The 21139-nt window shown below is 47.7% G+C and overlaps 1 protein-coding gene across 2 annotated transcripts in view; it reads right to left on the bottom strand.

Annotated features, from left to right (window-relative positions):
* Positions 1 to 21139, bottom strand: part of POLR3A (RNA polymerase III subunit A) — a 192684-nt gene that overhangs the window by 110960 nt on the left and 60585 nt on the right. For both annotated transcript variants that reach the window (XM_033942449.1, XM_033942450.1), the window contains exons 12-15: positions 8092 to 8161; positions 7011 to 7138; positions 1392 to 1530; positions 614 to 778 (exon numbers count right to left, since the gene is read on the bottom strand). In XM_033942449.1, coding sequence (XP_033798340.1) covers positions 614 to 778; positions 1392 to 1530; positions 7011 to 7138; positions 8092 to 8161 — 502 coding nt within the window. The remainder of the gene's footprint in view (positions 1 to 613; positions 779 to 1391; positions 1531 to 7010; positions 7139 to 8091; positions 8162 to 21139) is intronic.

The following is a 21139-nucleotide window of genomic DNA, read 5'->3' as shown; positions in this document are numbered from 1 at the left end:
GAGGTAATTATATGGAGTGGGGGTCACATATGTACAGTTCCAAAGTTTTGTCTCAGTCTCCACCTGCTGGTCATGATGAGATATATACCTACTTGTAAGATCCTATACTGGTCTGGAGAAGCTAAAAGAAAGTAAATTAGCAGGCAAGAATCTAATTTCTCCTTATCCACTGGGAGTAAGCAAAAAGCACACAAAGGGCCAGATTCTCTAACCGACCATTATCGGTAATCGTTTTACAAGCAGTCACTGATCATGTGACAGAGCCAGTTACAGAATTGCGCCTCTGGCAAAGGCAAGCACCAGAAATGTAGGCCAGGGTTTTACAGGCCTACATTTCTGGTGCCTATTTTTGATGTGAATCACACCTCAATAGGCGTTTTAGGCCACCCTAACGCCACTTCCAGTATTAGCCATGCCCACAGTGGCATTGGGCGGCCTAAAGTGCCTATAGAGGCGCAATTTTGGCATCAATTTTTTAGGTGCTTTGAAACTCAGTTAAAAACATTATTTAAACATCGTTTATTACTGAGCTTATGTGCCTACCGGCACCGTTTAGAGAATCCAGGCCAAAATTTTTTTCCTCTTATAGAGAAATCATGCTGTAGATCCTTACAGAGATAAACCGGAGCAAGCCTGGCCAGTCGGGACATAGCATCAGCCGCATCTATTTGTCCCCAGTCTCTCAGCAAAATGTAGAAGATATTATTTTTGGATCCTGACCCCAGAGTACCTTTATCCATGCTTCCACAAACCAGTTCACTGTTCTGGATTGTAACATCTGCAACCACAAAACCAGTAAAGTCAGGAGAGGAAAAAAAAACTCTAGATAATACACAATCAGTAAGTTTTGGTTACCTTCACATCCGACAGAGCTAATGCAAAAAAAACAAACATGGCTAGCTGTTCAAAACAAAAAAACTACAACCTTCAAATTTCTCCTTTTTTAAATGCATAAATATTGATAACGCACAAAATTTAAACACATTATTCCTGACAGACCTAACTATCCAGCAGAATAAGCTTAACTCCTATGAACAAAGATTAGGAAAAGTACTGGTAGTTAACTGATGAAAAGCAATTAATATGCAATAGACTGGCAACAGTTAACACTTGTTTTCAAATAACGATGCCATCAAGAAGTCCATACTAGTGCATGGCAGATTTGTTATGCAGCATTTCTTCTGAGTAGGAATTTAAAATGCATCCCTTTGTCCAGTTCTAAAAATAACAGCACTGCTTTTCTACTTAGATAGCATTGGAGGAAAGCTCTTTCTATAGGTAATTATAGCAGTCACTTGAACCTTTGCGGCATTGCCAAAGAACTGATTTACACAAAAACATGGGACACTATAAAATGAGTGGTGAAAGTAAGTAAGCCCAGAGTCACTCACAAGAATCATTGTGACACAGGTCCTCTCCTTTGCCACAGTATTGTTTGCCCTTGGTACGGAGGTTGGCCATCACAGGACAGTCATCACTGGGTTTCAGAATAAGACTAAAAACTTGTTTTCCTGTCCACAAGGTCACAGGCTGGAAAACGAGAGGACAAAATTATGATCAGCAAGTGCATTATCACGTCTAAGCAGAGATTTGATTTCTCATCATGGGATTGGTAATAGTACTGTCAACCTGAAATATTACCTGATGAATTATTTTAAAGTCAAAAAGCCAAGACAACTGGCACACACCCATAAACAGGCACATAAAGGGGGGGGGAGGGGGGTATGGGTGACCAAACAGAAGACAGGAATGTTAAAATACAATTTTATTTGTAAATCCAACACAAAGTATTGTAGCATCAAGCTTAGGTAGTAAGGACCCCTGTCAATCCAACGCAGAAGCAAGCAGAATGGCAACAAGCTCCAACAAAGGGAGTCCAATATGGTCTGGGTTCAGCCAATAGGTCTGCATCAGGAGCCCTCCACAACCACACAGTAAAATCACATCTGAGTTTACATGAGGCCGCTAAGACAATAAAGCATTATTCTATGGCACAGCGGAAACACTGAAAGAAATGACAGTGAACCGTCTTTTTGGTCAAAGACCATTCACCACAATTACAATTTTAAAGATTGTAAACCACAAGGGTTGCCAGTGGAGTCCCTCAAGGCGCCATCTTGTTTCTGTTATTACTTAATTTGTTTCTGAGTCCATTAGTTCTTGACCCAGGAGCACAATATTTCCAAACTTTCTGCTGATCCAGTTAATTTATTTTGACACCAAGCAACCAGCTCTTGCAACCTTTAATAAAGGTCTTCAACAAAAACACCGAATAAAACGACAGGGTGGGGTCTATGCTGATCTGGCGAAACTAAAAGAAAGAAAATTAGCAGGGTAAGAACCTAATTTCTCCCTCCAGACCGGCACAGAACAGATGGGATGTACCAAAGCAATACCCATTATGGTGGGGACCCCTGAAGGGCCACCATAAGAACACGCTAACCAAACATCATGTCCCAATGCACCTGCATGTCCACACAATAGTGGAAAAAAAGGGATTGGAGAGAAGACCAAACCACAGCTTTACAGATATCCACCGGAGGTACAAGAGAAGAGAACTCTCAGCCCAAGAGGCTGCCTGACCCCGAGTGGAATGAGCTTTGAGAAAATCCGGAACAGGTTTCTTCTGAAGAAGGTACGCCGAAGCGACGTTCTTCTTGATCCAGCGCACAATTGTAGCTTTAGAAGCACCGTCCGCCTTTCGAGGGCCAGCGAGAAGTAGACGATCCAACTTACGAACTCCTGGGTCCATTGAATGTAAGCACGAAGGACGCTACGGACATCTAATTTGCACGACTTCCTCTGCTTCAAAGAGTCCTCCCAACTACCCAAGACCAGAAGGGCAACGGACTGGTTGACATGAAAGGGAAAAATGACCTTGGGAAGAAAAGAGGGAACCGGCCACAGCATGACCCGCTCCCTAGAAGGGAGGCCTACACGAAAAGGCCTGCAGTTCAGAAACGCGTCTTGCGGAAGTAATGGTTACCAGGAACACAGCCTTAAGAGTAATGTCCTTAAATGTGCAGGAGCCAAGAGGTTCAAAAGGAGGACAAATGAGCACTGAAAGAACCAGATTGAGATCCCAGGTCGGAACCGAAGGAAGAACTGGAGGCAGAAGCAATTTTGCCGCTCTCATACAACGAATCACATCTGGAGAAAAGGCCAAATCGTCATCCACACAATAGACCACGGAAAGATGACAAGGACTGGTAATCTCTGCGCCGACTGAAGAACCTCAGCACTTTGGTGTTGACACTTGTCACTATGATGTCCATAATTGGCTGACCCCACAACTGGACAATCAATTTGAAGGCTTCCAGCCCTAGACACCACTCACCAGGATCCAGCACTTGCTGACTGAGGAAGTCCGCCTAGAAATTCTCCACTCCCACTATGTGGGAAGCAGAGAGATTTAGAAGGTAAACCTCTGCCCACTCCCATGAGAAGAGTCATCCCCTGCGCTACCAGATGACTCTTGGTTCCCCCTGACAATTGACATAAGCCACCACTGTGGCATTGTTCGCGAGAACCCAGCAACGACTGGAAAGCTACTAACACCAACTGAATGGCCCTGGTCTTCAGAACACTGATCGCCCAGCAAGACTCCACCGGCGACCAGCTGCCCTGAGCTGTGTGCCTGAGACACTGTGCTCCCCACCCGAGGAGATTAGAGTTCGTGAGAAGCACTGTCCACTGGAGCTGATCCAGGCTCACTCCCTGCACCAGATTGGAAGACTATAGCCACCAGCTCAGGATGTGACAAACCAACCCCTGAAGAGGGACCAGAGAGTCCAGATCATGACATTGCAGAGACCATTGCCGAAGAAGAGCATACTGAAGGGGACACATGCAAGCCCGAGCCCACCTGACCACATCCAGGGAGGCTGCCATTGACCCGAAGACCTTCAGAAAGTCCTGCACCTGAGGGCAATGATAAACCAATAGGGAACAAATCTGCGACTGTAATTTCAGCACCCAGGCCTCGAGAAGGAAGACTCCCCAGACTGGTTTCAGTGAAAATCACAACACAGACCTCAGGGTTTCCATGTGAATAGATGGAACCCAGAGTGCCCGGTTGAAACATTTCAGATCCCAAATGGGCCAAAAAGAACCCTCTTTCTTGGGCACCACAAAATAAATGGAGTACCTGCCGATGTGAATCTCCTGAGGCACTAGGATCACCACTTTGAGGTCCAACAACCTTTGCAGCATCTGATGAAACGTCCGCTTCTTCCAAGATGCCTGACAAGAAGAGAGGAAATGGTCTAGTAAGGGCCAGTAAAACTCAAGAGCATAGCTGTCCAGATTCACCTCTAGGACCCACTGATCAGTCTTGATCTCGGTCAATCCCGCAAACTGCCACCTACCAGAACCAGGGGAAGGCCCCGAACTAAGTCATGGGGCTGAACGTGTGGAGTTGGAGCTACCAGTGGAGTCACGACCCCCTGGAGAGCTCCCCAAAAGGACTGCATATGCTAAAAGAAGCGGCCTCAAGAAGGGAAAGAAGCCAAGCTCCGGCCAGGACGATACCAATGAAAATCATGAACGCCCATGGCTGGCACCTCCCCGAAAAGCCTGGTGAAGACAGTCCTCCGGAAGCCAAGGCACCTTAGAGTCACTCAAGGCCTGAACCAGCTTATCCAACTCCTCCCCAAAAATGAAGAGACCCTGAAAGGGAAATTTACTGAGCTTAGACTTAGAAGCCAACCCCGAAGCCACAGGTTACGATGCGTGGCCCCTCCGAGGGCAATGGATTTGTCAGATGCCCGTAATAAATCATACACGGCATCAGAAAGATGAGAAGTGCTGAGTTCAATTTTAGCCGCCTCCTGATCCACCAAGGACCAGTCAGCAGACTCCCGGTCAAGAACAGGCTCAAACCTCAGCGGAAGAACATTGAGTATTTCTTCAGCCAAGAAGTGCTCATTGTGAACCCCGAGGCAGGCTCAATACAACCACTGGTAAGCTGGAAGGGAGAAAAATGAATTAATGACATCTTCCCTTCAGACCGGAACAAATAAAAACTTAATGGCTCTTCCTCAGGGGGATTTTTTTCCCAATTAAAAAACTTAAGATTTAAAGGAGTAGACCTCATTGGTTCTCCAAGCTGTAGTCTTTGCCCCCTGGCAAGGCGTACAGCTGAGGCACCTCTAAATAAAAATTGGTGAGGCAAGGGAATGGAGCGAGGGACTCAGCCACCCGAGGTTGAACAGGATCCCCACAGGCCCAACTCAGTCCAGACAACCAAAGCCAAAAGATCAGAAAAAGCCCCTGCCTATCCTCTCCAAAAGTTCCAAAGGAAAGGCCTAGAAAAATAGAACAAGGCTGCACAGGCTTACCACTCCACCTGCTGGAAACTGAGAACAGACTGATTCAAGAAGTGACTGCACAGTAGAGAATGACACGGGGAGAAATTTGTCTCCGTAGGAACTCAATTTCCCGTCCCCACAAGTTTTGTTGCTGTCCCTGTCCCATTCCCGTAAGCTCTGCCTTAACCGCACAAGCCTTGAACACTTATGATTTTAAAGTGTTTGAGGTTTATGCAGAGGAGGACAGAGCTTGCAAGAACAGGGCAGGATAAGAACTCGCGGGGATGGGACGGGAAAATGAGTTCCTGCGGGGACGGGGAAAAATTTGTCCCCATGTCATTCTCTACTGCACAGCTCACATGTACTGTTAGAATTCAGTATGTTCTTGAGTTTCACCTGCTGGCAGAGGAACATAAACCCATCCGTCTGTGCCGGTCTAGAGGAACACTAAAGAATAGGAGAATTTTTTTTGGGGGGGGAATTCTCTTAAATATCTCTGGCCTAGGGCACAACTTTAAGACCTCAAAGCCTTTTTCCACAAGAGCATTCTCAATGACTTATGCAGTTGAGATGGTGCATGGACAGATAGTGATGTGAATGTTTCAGGAATGTACTTGTTGAATGTTTCAAATGTTATTTATACGTTATGGTTTTATAGTATACAATTTTTAAGTACTATGACATTGCTTGAGCCAGAGTCATTTTTGTAAACTGCTTTGATTAGTCTGTATTAAAAGGGCAGTATATCAAGTGTTATGAATAAATATTTATATACAATAACAGCATGCTTTCAAGTTGTACCTGATGTCATTCTTCCTGTATAGTTTAGTTCAAAATTCTGAAGGGCACTTTGCTTATTCATGAATTTTGCTATATGAAATTTCTTTAGCTGAAACTTAAAAATTCCATCATCCTTAGTAATGTTTCATTTTGAGAACCAGGGAAGTCAGAGATCAGATCTGAGTCGCTTCATCCTCCCTTACCTCAAGTGAAAACAAATAAATCCTTTGGGGACAATTAAATATCTATTGTACATTAATATACACATCTGGATTAAGGTCGCACACTTTCAGTAGATTTAACTCATAATGAGCTATTAATTAGAGAATGACACAGGAACTCAATTTCCCCATCCCTTCCCGTGAGCTTTGTCACTGTCGCTGCCTCATTCCTATAAGCTCTGCCTTAACCACACAAGCCTCGAACACTTATGATTTTAAAGTGTTTGAGGCTTGTGCAGATGAGGATGGAACTTGCAGGAATGGGGCAGGGACAGGAAAAGAACTCGCGGGGATGGGACAGTAAAATTAGTTCCCATGGCGATGGGGAAAAATTTGTCCCCGTGTCATTCTCTACTACCAATGAACATCATCATCACTTACAAAACCAGAATGGAGCACCCATTTTCAAAATATCCTTGATGAGCAGAACATAAAAAAAACTGAATCTTCAGAAATACTAAGCCTTATTTCATTTTATAGTGAACTTGAAAGAGCAAAAGAAGCTTAAAGTTTGCTGTTTAACTGGTCATTCTCAAAGCAGTCTTTTTCCACTGACAATATATTAGTGAAGCTGCATCAGAACTGCAGAACTTGCCAGGGTTCAAATGATTCATCTTTGGAGCCAGAAGGATTTCTACCCAACAAAGCAATTATCTATTCTTAATGTCTCAAATGATGGTACTAGAGACAAATGATGCACCTTCAGTATTGCAGGGGGTGGAAGACGGACTTTAATCTTCTCATCTTTGCCAACCAAGATTGAGGCAATTATTTGACAGGCCTTGGCTCTGTCAAAAAAGGTGTCCTTAAGTGTGAGGAGATAAGCACCTACAAAAAGAAAACCAGAAAATTAAAAAAAAAAAAAAATCAACCAACTACTAAAAAAAAATATGCTGAAATTGGTCTCTCTCGAAAAAAAGCCAAACCAAAGTTCACATTAGCAAAAAGTGACTTCAACTCAAAGCAGGTAGATGCTGGATATAAACACTTGCAAAATGTATGATGAATTTTTCTCACTGAATGCAGTGGGATGTTTCCATGGTAAAGGAAAAGGATTTATTTTTACACTTAATTTATTTTTCTCAAGTTCTGACAGGATCAGGCTAGATTTTTGGTTGTTCACCCCACCTACAAACAAATAGACAAAGACCAAGCCAGCCATTCACATCCCTCTATAAACATCATGCTTGGTGTACCACAGTGGTCTCAAACTCACGGCCCAGGGACCACATGCAGCCCACCAGGTACTATTTTGAGGCTCTTGGTATGTTTATCATAATCACAAAAGTAAAATAAAACAGTTTCTTGATCGTATGTCTCTTTAGCTATAAATTACAATATTATTAAGACTTAGCCAAAAGGAAAGATTTATAAACTATAAAGAGTTTTACCTCATGCAAAATTGTCATTTCTTTAATACAACATTAACTATTTTTTCTGAGGCCCTCCAAGTACCTACAAATCCAAAATGTGGCCCTGCAAAGGGTTTGAGTTTGAGACCACTGGTGTAGCAGAAAGCACTTCAGTAAGCATACGACAAAACTAAGTTCAGAGAAAATATTTAAAGCAAATTAATTCAAACCAAAGGGCTCTGTAGACAAGTCAGCAGCTATCTAAACATATTCTTCTCCGCTTAGGAACATGTCTCCTTGGGAATCCCAGCAATCCACTAAAAGAGTCATTTAAAAACCAACCATGGCAAAACTTGAGCTAGATATTTCATGCAACTTAGCAAAAGGGACCTTCAGCTGTCAATGATGAATCAGGAAATTTGCACATACCTGTAAGGAAATCCTGGATAGCAGCAATCAAAGGCTCCCCATTTCTTGGTGTTACCAAGTTTGCTTTGGTCTACAATATTAAAAAGAAAACATTTTATAACCATTCATTTTTCTTGTTAGAGATCACAAAAAGACTGGTGTGAAAATGTGTTGCTTATTGCTTTTTTAACACAATTCTTCAGTTTATACAGTTTAAACAAACTTGTCCCTGCGTCATTCTCTAGTATGCAGGTCTAGTCTCCACATCTCAAGGTAAGATGGTGGAACTAGAAAAGACAGAGGAGCAAGCAAAAATGATAAAAAGGAGGTTGAAATCCTCCCCATTTGAAACAGGTTAAAGAGATTAGAGTTCAGCTTGGAGAAAAAACAGATGAGGGAAGATGAGATACAGTAGATCTCCAAATAAAAATGGAGAGACATGGATAAATACAGATTTTTAAATTCTTAAAAAAAAAAAAAATAAATAAAAACTAGGGGATACATAATGAATTTCAGTAGTACATTTGCAAAAGAGAATGACACAGTGACCAAATTCATCACCGTTTCCATCCCCGCGGATAACCGCGGGAAGCCATCTTCATGTCATTCTTTAAGGAGAGAGAGAAGAATCGGAGTACGAAAAGCCACAACCACTGACCCTTAAGCTTTGCTGTGAAGAATGCTGGTGTAGAAAGACTGAGGTTGAAATAGACACTAGAAAATGGCATGGGATTATTTCCCGCGGTTATCCGCGGGGACGGGAACGGTGATGAATTTTGCCACCGTGTCATTCTCTAATTTGCAACAAACTGATTATTTTTTTTTTTTTCACTCAATGCACAATTAAGCTCTGTAATTTGCTGCCAAAAGATAGTTTTGGAGACAAAACCCATAAAATTGGATCAGGTAAATTTAGGGAAAGCCAAATTATCCCTGGGTCAAGCAGGCATAATATTCTCATATTTTGGCGATATCAACAGTGCCCATATCATAAGCACGCAGGTGCCTCTCCACCCAACTGTCATGCAGAACCAACCGTTCTAGATTTTCTGCGGAGCTGAGATGTTGCATCTTCAGTCTCTCCTCAGCATATCAAACTTTGAAGTCTTTTATGCCTTCCCATAATCTTCTTATTTTTTTTCATAATCCCTCCCAGCTCTTTGTGGCTTTTGATGTTAAAAGACTAGAAGTCCCAGTTTCCAAGAGAACAAACTTCACTTGGCTAGCAGACTCTCTCCTTCATGTATTCCCAGGCTAGGCTGTAGCTCATTTCCACTTTGCATCTATTATGGACATCTGCAAAGCGGCTACCTGATCCTCAATTTAGGTTAGTTTTCTAACCCGTTCTCCCCAAAGAGCTCAGAACAGGTTAACATATATAATATACAGTGAACAGGTTACAATTTGCTATAGTTACAGTGCAAGATTTATCAATACAAGTTTATATCCTAACGTGACACATACTGAGAATCTAGTACCAATATAGAACCATAGAAACATGATGGCAGATAAAGACCAAATGGCCCATCTAGTCTGCCCATCCACAGTAACCATTATCTCTTTCTCTCTCCGAGAGATCCCATGTGCCTATCCCAGGTCCTCTTGAATTCAGACACTGTTTCCAACACCTCTTCCGGGAGACTGTTCCACGCATCTACCACCCTTTCTGTAAAAAAAGTATTTCCTCAGATTACTCTGGAGCCTATCACCTCTTAACTTCATCCTATGCCCTCTCATTGCAGTGTTTCCTTTCAAATGAAAAAGACTTGACTCATGCACATTTATATTATATAGGTATTTAAACAACTATCATGTCTCCCCTCTCCTGCCTTTCCTCCAAAGTATACAGATTGAGATCTTTAAGTCTGTCCCCATACACCTTATCACGAAGACCACACACCATTTTAGTAACCTTCCTCTGGACTGACTCCATCCTTTTTATATCTTTTTGAAGGTGCGGCCTCCAGAATTGTACACAATATTCTAAATGAGATCTCACCAGAGTCTTATACAGAAGCATCAATACCTCCTTTTTCCTACTGGACATACCTCTCCCTATGCACACTAGCATCCTTTTTGCTTTCGCCATCACCTTTTCAACCAGTTTGGCCACCTTAAGATCATCATATACAATCACTCCCAAGTCCTGCTCTTCCGTCATGCGCATAAGTTTTTCAACCCCTAAACTGTACCGTTCCCTCAGGTTTTTGCAGCCCAAATGCAAGACCTTGCATTTCTTAGCATTAAATTTTAGCTGCCAAATTTCAGACCATTCTTCAAGCTTCGCCAGGTCTTTCTTCATGTAATTCACACTATCTAGCGTGTCTACTTTATTGGAGATTTTGGTATTATCCGCAAAGAGGCAAATCTTACCCGACAACCCTTCAGCAATATCATTTATAAAAATGTTAAAAAGAACAGGCCCAAGAACAGAACCTTGAGGCACACCACTGGTAACATCCCTTTCCTCAGAGTGATTTCCATTGATCACTACCCTCTGTCGCCTTCTACATTTCTTTGTAATCCATCGGCTGTAAGCAGGGAGTTAGGTGAAGAGGTATGGTTTTATTGCTTTCCTAAAGTTGAGGAAACCTTCAAAGGATCTGAGCTGTGGGGGCAGCTGATTCCAGTGGCTTGGAATGAAGTGGGAGTAGGAACGTCATTTTGAAGTATGCAGCTGAAGGGCACGACCAAGAAGCCTTTTGAAGCGCATTTCATCCTGGAGCAAAGGGGCCTGTTTGGCACGTATGGAGGGAACTTGGTTGTCATGTAGCATGGCACCATGTTGTGCAAGGATTTGAATGCTAGCATCAGGCCTTTGATGTTTGGCTATGGGTAGCCAGTGAGTTGATGACAGGGCCTGCAAGACAGGGTCGTGGACATGGGAGGCTTTTTAGAAGTCCAATTGCATTATTTTTCTGCAGACGTTGTATGTTCTTCGCTGAGAGACCATTAAATAGTGCATTGCCATAGTCCATGCAGGAGAAGACTAAGGTATAGAGTAGTTGCATGATGTCAGACTCAGAAAAGTAGTTCCTTATTTTTCAGAGCTGTCACAGGTAGTAAAATGAGGAAGATACCACCTGAGAGATATAGTTGGAAAGCGATAGGTTGTAGTCAAGGAGTATGCCTAGGCGGCATGCTTAGTCCTTTTCAGTTATGGTAGATATGTCCCAGTGTAGTGAGGAATGGGTGTGGTTGCAGTGTTCTTTGCAGATCCAAAGGAGTTCTGTTTTGGAGGCATTTAGCTGTAATTTGTTGATGGACATCCAGTTTTTTAATTTCTGAGACGCAGTTTAAGAGTTTTGCGATCTAGTCATTTTGGGTTTCTCCTAGTAGTAGGTACAGTTGGTATCTTAGGCAATGAGAGATACAGTGACTAGCCAAAGGTCACAAGGCATGTCAATGGCAGCATTAGGTTTTTAAACATGGCTTTCTTGGATCTCAGCCTATTGCTTTTACTACTCAAGGGAAGCATTTCTAGCCAGGAAACAAACTTGGACCACAGCAGCTATAACTGAATCTAACCATTAGAGCAAATTTAGGTTCCTAAAAAGCAAGTGGGGTCAAGGTGGAGTATTTTATTAAAAAAATAACTTGAAGGCATTAGGATGGCTGAGATAGACCAGTGTGGAGACACTTCAATAATAGCTGAATTAACTTCAAGGTATGCCCATTTGACACTTGCTAACCTTGGTTCTAGGTGCCAAGTCTTTGGAGCCTTGCTAAGACTTGGACAAAATACTGAGATTTGGCCCTACTCTGAGACCATGCCTTAAAGTGCAGCATCAAGGAAGCTAAGGGCTTCTTCAGAGAGGCATAACCATGATGTTTTCACTTGGACCATCAACTGCTTCAAAGCCAGCTTCTCAAAACTGTGATCACATTCAGAAAGTAAAGCCTCTCCTTATAGGACCGAGTTATTCCTTGGGAAGATTTTGGTCATCAGCTTTGTGGCTCATCCTGAAGCAAATGCAGAATACATTGATTAAGCCATCCTTTATGCGCACTTTGAACAGACTTCTCTTACATGGTAGATAGTTTGGATTCTTTAGCAGAGATACTAATGAGAGAAAAAGCACAGTTACTTACCGTAACAGGTGTTATCCAGGGACAGCAGGCATATATTCTCACATGTGGGTGACGTCATCTACGGAGCCCCAGCGCGGACAGCTTTTCAAGCAAACTTGATTGAAGTTTCAAGTTTGCTACACTGCACCACGCATGTGCATGCCTTCTTGCCCACTAGAGGGCGCATCCTCACCTCGTGGTCCTCAGTTCCATAACCAGCAAAGAAGCCATCCCCGGGGAGGAGAGCGGGTTGTGAGAATATATGCCTGCTGTCCCTGGATAACACCTGTTACGGTAAGTAACTGTGCTTTATCCCAGGACAAGCAGGCATGATATTCTCACATGTGGGTGACCTCCAAGCCAACCAAAAAAGGGCAATTGGGAGGATGGCAATTTAGGAAAACAGGTTACGTAACACCGACTGGCCAAACCGGCCGTCGCTTCTGGACAAAGTGTCCAGACAGTAGTGGGAGGTGAACGTATGAACCGAAGACCAAGTGGCAGCTTTACATATGTCCTCCACAGGAGTAGACTGGAGGAAAGCAACAGAAGCTGCCATAGCCCTGACCTTATGCCCCGTGACTCGACCATGGAGCGTGAGTCCAGCCTGAGCATAGCAAAAAGAAATACAAGCAGCCAACCAGTTGGACAAGGTGCGCTTGGAAACAGGATGTCCCAACCGATTAGGATCAAAGGACAAAAAACAATTGAGGAACCTTCCGATGAGACTTGGTACGTTGGAGATAGAAAGCCAACGCCCTCTTACAGTCAAGCGTGTGAAGCGCCGCCTCTCCAGGATGAGAGTGGGGCTTTGGGAAAAACACCGGAAGAACAATAGACTGATTGAGGTGAAAATCAGACACAACCTTAGGTAGAAATTTAGGATGGGTGCGAAGAACCACCTTGTCATGATGGAGCACAGTAAAGGGCGGGTCCGCAACCAAAGCCTGTAGCTCACTAATCCGACGAGCCGACGTGAGCGCAAGTAAAAAGACCACCTTCCAAGTGAGAAACTTAAGAAGAGACTTATCAATCGGCTCAAAAGGAGGTTTCATCAGATGAGCCAAGACCACATTAAGATCCCAAACCACAGGAGGAGGTTTCAGAGGAGGATTAACGTTAACTAAACCCCTCATGAAACGAACCACCAGAGGATGAAGAGAGAGAGAACGTCCCTCTAGATGCCGATGGAAAGCAGCAATAGCACTGAGATGTACCCGGATGGAAGTAGTCTTCAGCCCAGACTTGGACAAATGCACCAAATATTCCAGAACCGAGGACACCGGAACCAAACTCGGATCCAGATGGTACGAGGTACACCAGGATGAAAATCTGGTCCACTTCTGGGAATAACAAAGCCGAGTCGAGGCCTTGCGCGAGGCTTCTAACACCTCCCTGACCGCCGAAGTCAGGGGGAAAGGAACCAAGCCGTCAGATGTAATGACTGAAGATTGGGATGCAACAGCGAACCCCGACTCTGAGACAGCAGAGAGGGAAACACAGGCAAAAGTAGAGGCTCCCTGGCACTGAGTTGAAGGAGCAGGGAGAACCAGTGCTGACGAGGCCAACGAGAATCATAGTGGCTCTGGATGACTTGAGGTGAACCAATGTCCTCAAGATCAGAGGAAAAGGAGGAAACGCATAAAGGAATCTCCCTCCCCAGTCGAGAAGGAAGGCGTCTGCCTCGAGACGGTCCTGGGAGTAAATCCGTGAACAATAGAGGGGCAGTTTGCGAGTCTCCGGGGAGGCAAACAGATCCACCTGAGGAGTCCCCCAGCGGCGGAAGACCTCGCGCAGGACTCGGGAGTTTAGCGACCACTCGTGCGGCTGGAGAAGACGACTGAGCTTGTCGGCCAGACAATTCTTTTCTCCCTGAATGTAAACCGCCCGCAGGAAGATGTTCTGGGAGGTCGCCCATTCCCAAAGGCGCAAAGCTTCCCTGCATAGGGACCAAGAGCCCGTCCCCCCTTGCTTGTTTACATAATACATTGCCACTTGGTTGTCCGTCCGTACCAGGACCACCTGATTGCGCAGATGACCGAACGCTCGAGCTGCCAGAAAAATGGCACGAAGCTCCAACACATTGATGTGACAAAGACGGTCCTCCGCCGACCATAGCGCTCGAGTCCGCAGACCGTCGAGGTGAGCTCCCCACGCGTACTCCGAAGAGTCCGTGGTCAGGACCTTGCGATGTGGAGGGACGAGAAAGAGCAAACCCCCGGAAAGATTGGAAGAGTCGGTCCACCAACTGAGTGATCGTCTCAAGGAAGGAGTCACCGTTACAGGAAGGGAGAGCGGGTCTCGATCCTGACGCCACTGGGAGGCCAAGGTCCACTGAGGGAGTCTCAGATGCAATCGGGCAAACGGCGTGACATGAACTGTCGAAACCATGTGGCCGAGTAGAATCATCAGCCTGTGGGCAGATACGGAGCGCTGCAGCAAAATCTGACGGGCCAGGCGAAGCAGAGCCTCCAGTCTCGACGAGGGAAGGAACGCCCGAAGGCGAACCGTGTCCAGCACGGCCCCGATAAACTGAAGGGATTGAGCCGGGCACAGCTGCGATTTGGGAAAATTTACCTCGAACCCCAGACGTTGAAGAAAAATGATAGTCTGTCGGGTCGCTGAGATAACCCCCTCCCGGGATGAAGCCTTGATCAGCCAATCGTTCAGGTAGGGGAAGACCTGCAGCCCCTGAGATCTCAGGGCAGCCGCGACCATTACCATACACTTCGTGAAGACCCGAGGAGACGAGGCCAGCCCGAAGGGAAGGACGCGATACTGGAGGTGCAACTCCCCCACCTGGAACCGTAAGAACTTGCGGAAGGCGGGATGCACCGGAACATGAGTATATGCTTCCTTCAGGTCCAGGGAGCACATCCAGTCCCCCGAGTCTAACAGAGGGTACAGGACTGGGAGGGACAACATACGGAACTTCTCCCGGACAAGAAACTTGTTGAGCCCTCGCAGGTCCAGAATTGGGCGTAAGTCCCCTGTCTTCTTCGGGACCAAGAAGTACCGGGAGTAAAACTCCCGTCCCCTTTGGTTCGGGGGAACAGACTCCACCGCCCGAAGGCTCAACAAGGACTTGGCTTCCGACAGGAGAAGAGGAAGCTGGTCTCGACAGCCAAGAGAAGCCCCCGGCGGACGTTCCGGCGGACTGGCTAAGAAGTTTAGCGAGTAACCTTCGGAGATGATCCGGAGCACCCAAGCGTCCGACGTGATCTCGGCCCAGGCTGGAAGAAAGGCCTGCAATCGGCCCCCGATAGGAAGGGGGTCCTTCGACAGTGCGTAGGGGGCCCGCCCCCAACCGCGCATCACGTCAAAAAGACGGAGCGGGTTTAGACGCTTCTTGCGCCTGAGGCTTTGGTTGGGACGCTCTGCCCTGCTGCGGGGGACACCGGGGCGGAGGCCTCAAAAAGGCCGGCGTCGACTTCTGCGGGTACCGCCACGGAGGAGGTCTAAACGGCTTCTGCGGCGGAGCCCGGGGTTTAGGACGGACCAGTGAGGCAATAGAGCGCTCATGTTCGGACAAGCGTTTGGTCGCCGCCTCCAAGGACTCATCGAACAACTCGGAGCCAACACAGGGGAGATTGGCCAGACGTTCTTGCAAGTTCGGGTCCATATCCAAAGTACGAAGCCATGCGAGACGGCGCATTGCCACCGCAAAGGCGGATACGCGAGAGGCCAACTCAAAGGCATCGTAAACTGCGTGAAAGAGGTAGAGACGCAGCTGAGATAAATTGGCCATAAAGGCTCCAAAATCCTCCTTATGGGAATCCGGCATGACCCCATAATACCTGGGCAACGCCTTCACCATCTGCCTTAAATAGGATGAGAAGGTGAATGCGTAATTAAGGACCCTGGCAGCCATCATGGAGTTGGAATAGAGGCGACGACCAAACTTGTCCAGGGTCCGCCCCTCCCACCCGGGGGGAACCGCAGCCGAGACCCGAGAAGGCTGGGACTTCTTCAACGCCGACTCCACCAGCAACGACTGGTGAGACAACTGCGCTTTATCGAAGCCCTTACAAGGGACTGTCCGGTACTTAGACTCCATCTTAGATGGAACTGCTGTGACTGTAAGAGGGGAGTCCAAGTTCCTCAGGAAGGTCTGGTGTAGAACCTTGTTAAGAGGCAGCAGGGGAGTCTCTCTGGGAGGAGAGGGCAAATCCTGCTCCTCCAAAAATTCCTTCGTATTGCGACCCTGACGCCAGGTCAAGGTCCAAAGCCCTCCCCATATCCAGCACAAATCGTGAAAAGGAGGAGGGCTTCGAAGGCGGCGAGGGAGAATGAGAAGCCCTCGTCGCCAAGAAGGAAGGGGAAGCCTCCCGAGAATAACGAGGTTCCTTCCCCGTGCCCGAACCCGAACCCCAAGAGGCTGCACCAAGCGACCTCGACGGGGTCGGGGACCGGCCATGCCCCGAGGAACCCCTTCGGGAGGTCCCCGGGGTGTGGGGGACCGAGGCACGCCCCCTCCGTCTCGGCGAAGAGTCCCTCGAGTACTCAACCTCGGAGGAACGGAGAAGCCTCGGATTATCGAGGCGAAGCTCGGAGACCCGAAGGGTCTCGGCCCCGGTCGGCGAGGAGCGACCGCGTCGTCGAGGAGAAACCCGTTGACGTTTGGGCTTCCTCAACCAACGCTTCGCCCGAGGCCGACCCGAGGGCGAGGAGCCCCGGGAGGATCTCGACGAGGAGGAGATCCTCCGAACCCTCCGCACCTTGTCCCGAGGCCGCACGCTCCGCTCAGGCTGGTCAGCCGAGGTCGAGGGCAAGGCCGGGGCCGAGGCCGAAGCCGCCGAAGTCGAGGGTACTGAGACCGAGGCCGCCGACGCCGGGGCCGCCAAAGGCGGCTGGAGGTGCGCGAGGGCACCGGACAGCTCCGAGGTAATGAGCGCACGGAGTAAGTCCTGAAAGGCCGGCACCGCCATCATGGCAGGTAGATCCGGGGTCGGTGGGTGCTCCCTCGAGGGCGACCTCGGTCTCGAGTATTCCCGCGGGGCACCCGACTTCGACGCTCGGGGCGGGGCCGAGGACGACCCACCCACCCCCGTCGATGAGCCTGAGGATGGCTTCTTCGAGGCTGGAAGAGAAGAAGGAAGCGAGGACTTACCCTTCGTCGACTTCGGGGTCGAGGAGACCGGCTTCGACGACGTGGGCTGTCGGGGCGAGGTCGAGGGAGACGAGGCCGAGGTCAAGGCCGGGGCCGAAGCCGAGGCCGACGTCGAGGCCTTCCCCGCCCCGGCGTCCACCGCAAAGAGCTCTGCCATACGAGCGCGACGGCGGCGGAGGGCGCTGGTTTGAAAAGTAGAGCACCGAGTACAGGAGTCGGTCAGGTGCTCAGGACCCAGACAAAGTAAGCACCACCGGTGAGGATCGGTGTATCGAAAGGAGACGATCGCACCGGGTGCACTTTTTAAACCCCGTCAAGGGACGGGACATGGACACGAAACCCGGCCGGGAACGAACGAGGTCCCGCGGCCGCGGCTCCCGGGAGCCCCCGGAGCCGAACGGAAGAAAAATAAAAGTTTTTTGTTTTTTTTTTCCGACGAAAACCGATACACAATCAAATAAAAAAAAACAAAGTAAGCACAGCGACCGAGAGGGAAACACTCAGCCGCGGTGTCAGAAGGCTAAACAAGAAGAGCACAATTTCCACAGGGCTTCTGGCTCTGCGGAAAAGACTGAACTGAGGACCACGAGGTGAGGATGCGCCCTCTAGTGGGCAAGAAGGCATGCACATGCGTGGTGCAGTGTAGCAAACTTGAAACTTCAATCAAGTTTGCTTGAAAAGCTGTCCGCGCTGGGGCTCCGTAGATGACGTCACCCACATGTGAGAATATCATGCCTGCTTGTCCTGGGATAAATACAAATTATTTCCCAGACAGGGAGGGATGCAATTCGACATAGATGATAAAATATTTTTAATATGCTGAACATTTATAATTAGGAAATTAAGAATTAATGGGATTTATTAACCACCTTTATGAATAGATTCACTCAAAGTAGCGCACAGCAAGTAGAGTAACATTAAACTTACAATTTTGTTAACAGCATTAACCATAAAATGACCAAATTAAACATGTCCACCTATGAAGGAAAAAATGCAATTGCAGAAGCAAAGCACTGGAGAGCTTCTTGGAAAACATCAACTAGGCCCATGTGGAAATTCTCATACAAGAGCAGAAAAAGACTTAATTCCTAAAAAGCTTGGAAATTTCATTACATTCTACACCATGACCTACATATTTTTGGACACTTACAAATTTCAAACAGAACAGGCCACAATTTCTTAGCATGTATACATATTTACTACATGCTATTGCTGAACTAGGAACTTTTGGATCACCACCACAATTCCTACCTCTCTTCCCATGCCATTATTTAGAAATCACTGAAAAAGTTTTCCCAGTACTCAGGATGTCAGATATAGCACAGTTACTTACCGTAACAGGTGTTATCCAGGGACAGCAGGCATATATTCTCACACATGGGTGACGTCATCTACGGAGCCCCAGCGCGGACAGCTTTTCAAGCAAACTTGCTAGAAGTTTCAAGTTTGCACACTGCACCACGCATGTGCTAGCCTTCTAGCCCCTAGAGGGCGCGTCTCCACCTCGTGGTCCTCAGTTCCATAACTAGAAAAGGAAAGCCATCCCCGGGGAGGTGGGCGGGTTGTGAGAATATATGCCTGCTGTCCCTGGATAACACCTGTTACGGTAAGTAACTGTGCTTTATCCCAGGACAAGCAGGCATGATATTCTCACACATGGGTGACCTCCAAGCCAACCAGAAAGAGGGTAGGAGGGAGGATGGCAAATTAGGAAAACAGATTACGTAACACCGACTGGCCAAACCGGCCGTCACTCCTGGACAATGAGTCCAAACAGTAATGGGAGGTGAACGTATGAACCGAAGACCAGGTGGCAGCTTTACATATATCCTCCATTGGGGTAGAACGGAGGAAAGCAACCGAAGCTGCCATCGCCCTGACCTTGTGCCCCGTGACTCGACCCGAGAGCGGGAGACCAGCCTGAGCGTAGCAAAAAGAGATACAAGCAGCTAACCAGTTGGATAAGGTACGCTTGGAAACCGGATGTCCTACCCGATTAGGATCAAAGGACAAAAACAATTGAGGAACCTTCCGATGAGACTTAGTACGTTGGAGATAAAAAGCCAACGCCCTCTTACAGTCAAGCGTGTGAAGCGCCGATTCACCAGGATGAGAATGGGGCTTCGGAAAAAATACCGGAAGAACAATGGACTGATTGAGGTGGAAATCAGACACAACCTTAGGCAAAAATTTGGGATGGGTGCGAAGAACCACCTTGTCATGATGAAACACAGTGAAAGGAGGATCCGCAACCAAAGCCTGTAGCTCGCTAATCCGACGAGCGGACGTGAGCGCAATCAAAAAGACTACTTTCCAAGTAAGAAACTTAAGGAGAGCTTTATCGATCGGCTCAAAAGGAGGTTTCATCAGTTGAGCCAAGACCACATTAAGATCCCATACTACAGGAGGAGGCTTGAGAGGAGGATGAACATTCACAAGACCCCTCATGAAACGAGAAACCAGAGGATGCAGAGAGAGGGAACGACCCTCGAGATGTTGATGGAAAGCAGCAATGGCACTAAGATGCACTCGAATGGAAGTCGTCTTCAGACCAGAATTCGACAGATGCAACAGATATTCCAGCACCGAAGACACTGGAACAGAACCCGGGTCAAGGTGGTTGGTGGAGCACCAGGAAGAAAATCTGGTCCACTTCTGGGAATAGCAAAGCCTAGTCGAGACTTTGCGAGAGGCCTCTAAGATTTCCCGCACTGAGTGAGAAACTGGAATCGAAGTCAAGGGGAAAGGAACCAAGCGGTCAGATGTAACGACTGAAGATTGGGATGTAACAGCGAACCCCGACTCTGAGACAGCAGAGAGGGAAAGACAGGCAGAAGCAGAGGCTCCCTGACACTGAGTTGAAGAAGCAGGGAGAACCAGTGTTGTCTTGGCCAACGAGGCGCAATGAGAATCATAGTGGCTTTGGTCGATTTCAGATGAACCAACGTTCTCAAAATCAGAGGGAAAGGAGGGAACGCATAAAGGAACCTCCCCTCCCAGTCGAGAAGAAAAGCATCGGCCTCGAGACGGTCCCGGGAGTACATCCGAGAACAGTAGAGGGGTAGTTTGCAAGTCTCGGGCGAAGCAAACAGATCCACCTGAGGAGTCCCCCAGCGGTCGAAGACTTCGCGTAGGACTCGGGAGTTCAGCGACCACTCGTGCGGCTGGAGGAGACGACTGAGTTTGTCTGCTAGACAATTCAGCTCCCCTTGAATGTAAACCGCCCGCAAGAAAACGTTCTGAGAGACGGCCCATGTCCAAAGCCGCAGGGCTTCCTGGCACAGAGGCCAAGAGCCCGTCCCCCCTTGCTTGTTGACGTAATACATTGCCACCTGGTTGTCTGTCCGAACGAGAACCACTCGATCGTGCAGGAGGTGACCGAAGGTCCGAGCGGCCAGATAAATGGCACGAAGCTCCAACACGTTGATGTGACACCGACGATCCGCGGCCGACCATAGGCCTTGCGTTCGTAAACCGTCTAGATGAGCTCCCCACGCATACTCCGAAGAGTCCGTGGTCAGGACCTTGCAATGCGGAGGGACGCGAAAGAGCAAACCTCCGGACAGATTGGTAGAGTTGGTCCACCAACGGAGCGAGCGTCTGAAAGACGGAGTCATAGTCAAACGCCGAGACAGCGGGTCGCGGTCCTGACGCCATTGCGAGGCCAAGGTCCACTGAGGAATCCTCAGGTGCAACCGAGCAAATGGAGTCACTTGGACCGTCGACGCCATGTGCCCCAAAAGCACCATCAGGCGTTGAGCCGACACTACCTGCAGTTGCGAAACCCGCCGGCCCAGGCGAAGCAGGGCCTCCAGTCGCGGAGAAGGAAGGAAGGCACGGAGGAGAACCGTGTCCAGCACGGCCCCTATAAACTGGAGGGATTGAGTC

The sequence above is a fragment of the Geotrypetes seraphini genome, chromosome 4 (assembly GCF_902459505.1).
Source record: "Geotrypetes seraphini chromosome 4, aGeoSer1.1, whole genome shotgun sequence".
Lineage (NCBI taxonomy): Eukaryota > Metazoa > Chordata > Amphibia > Gymnophiona > Dermophiidae > Geotrypetes > Geotrypetes seraphini.
The sequence above is the reverse complement of the archived record's forward strand: the minus strand, read 5'-3'. Positions and strand labels throughout refer to the sequence as shown.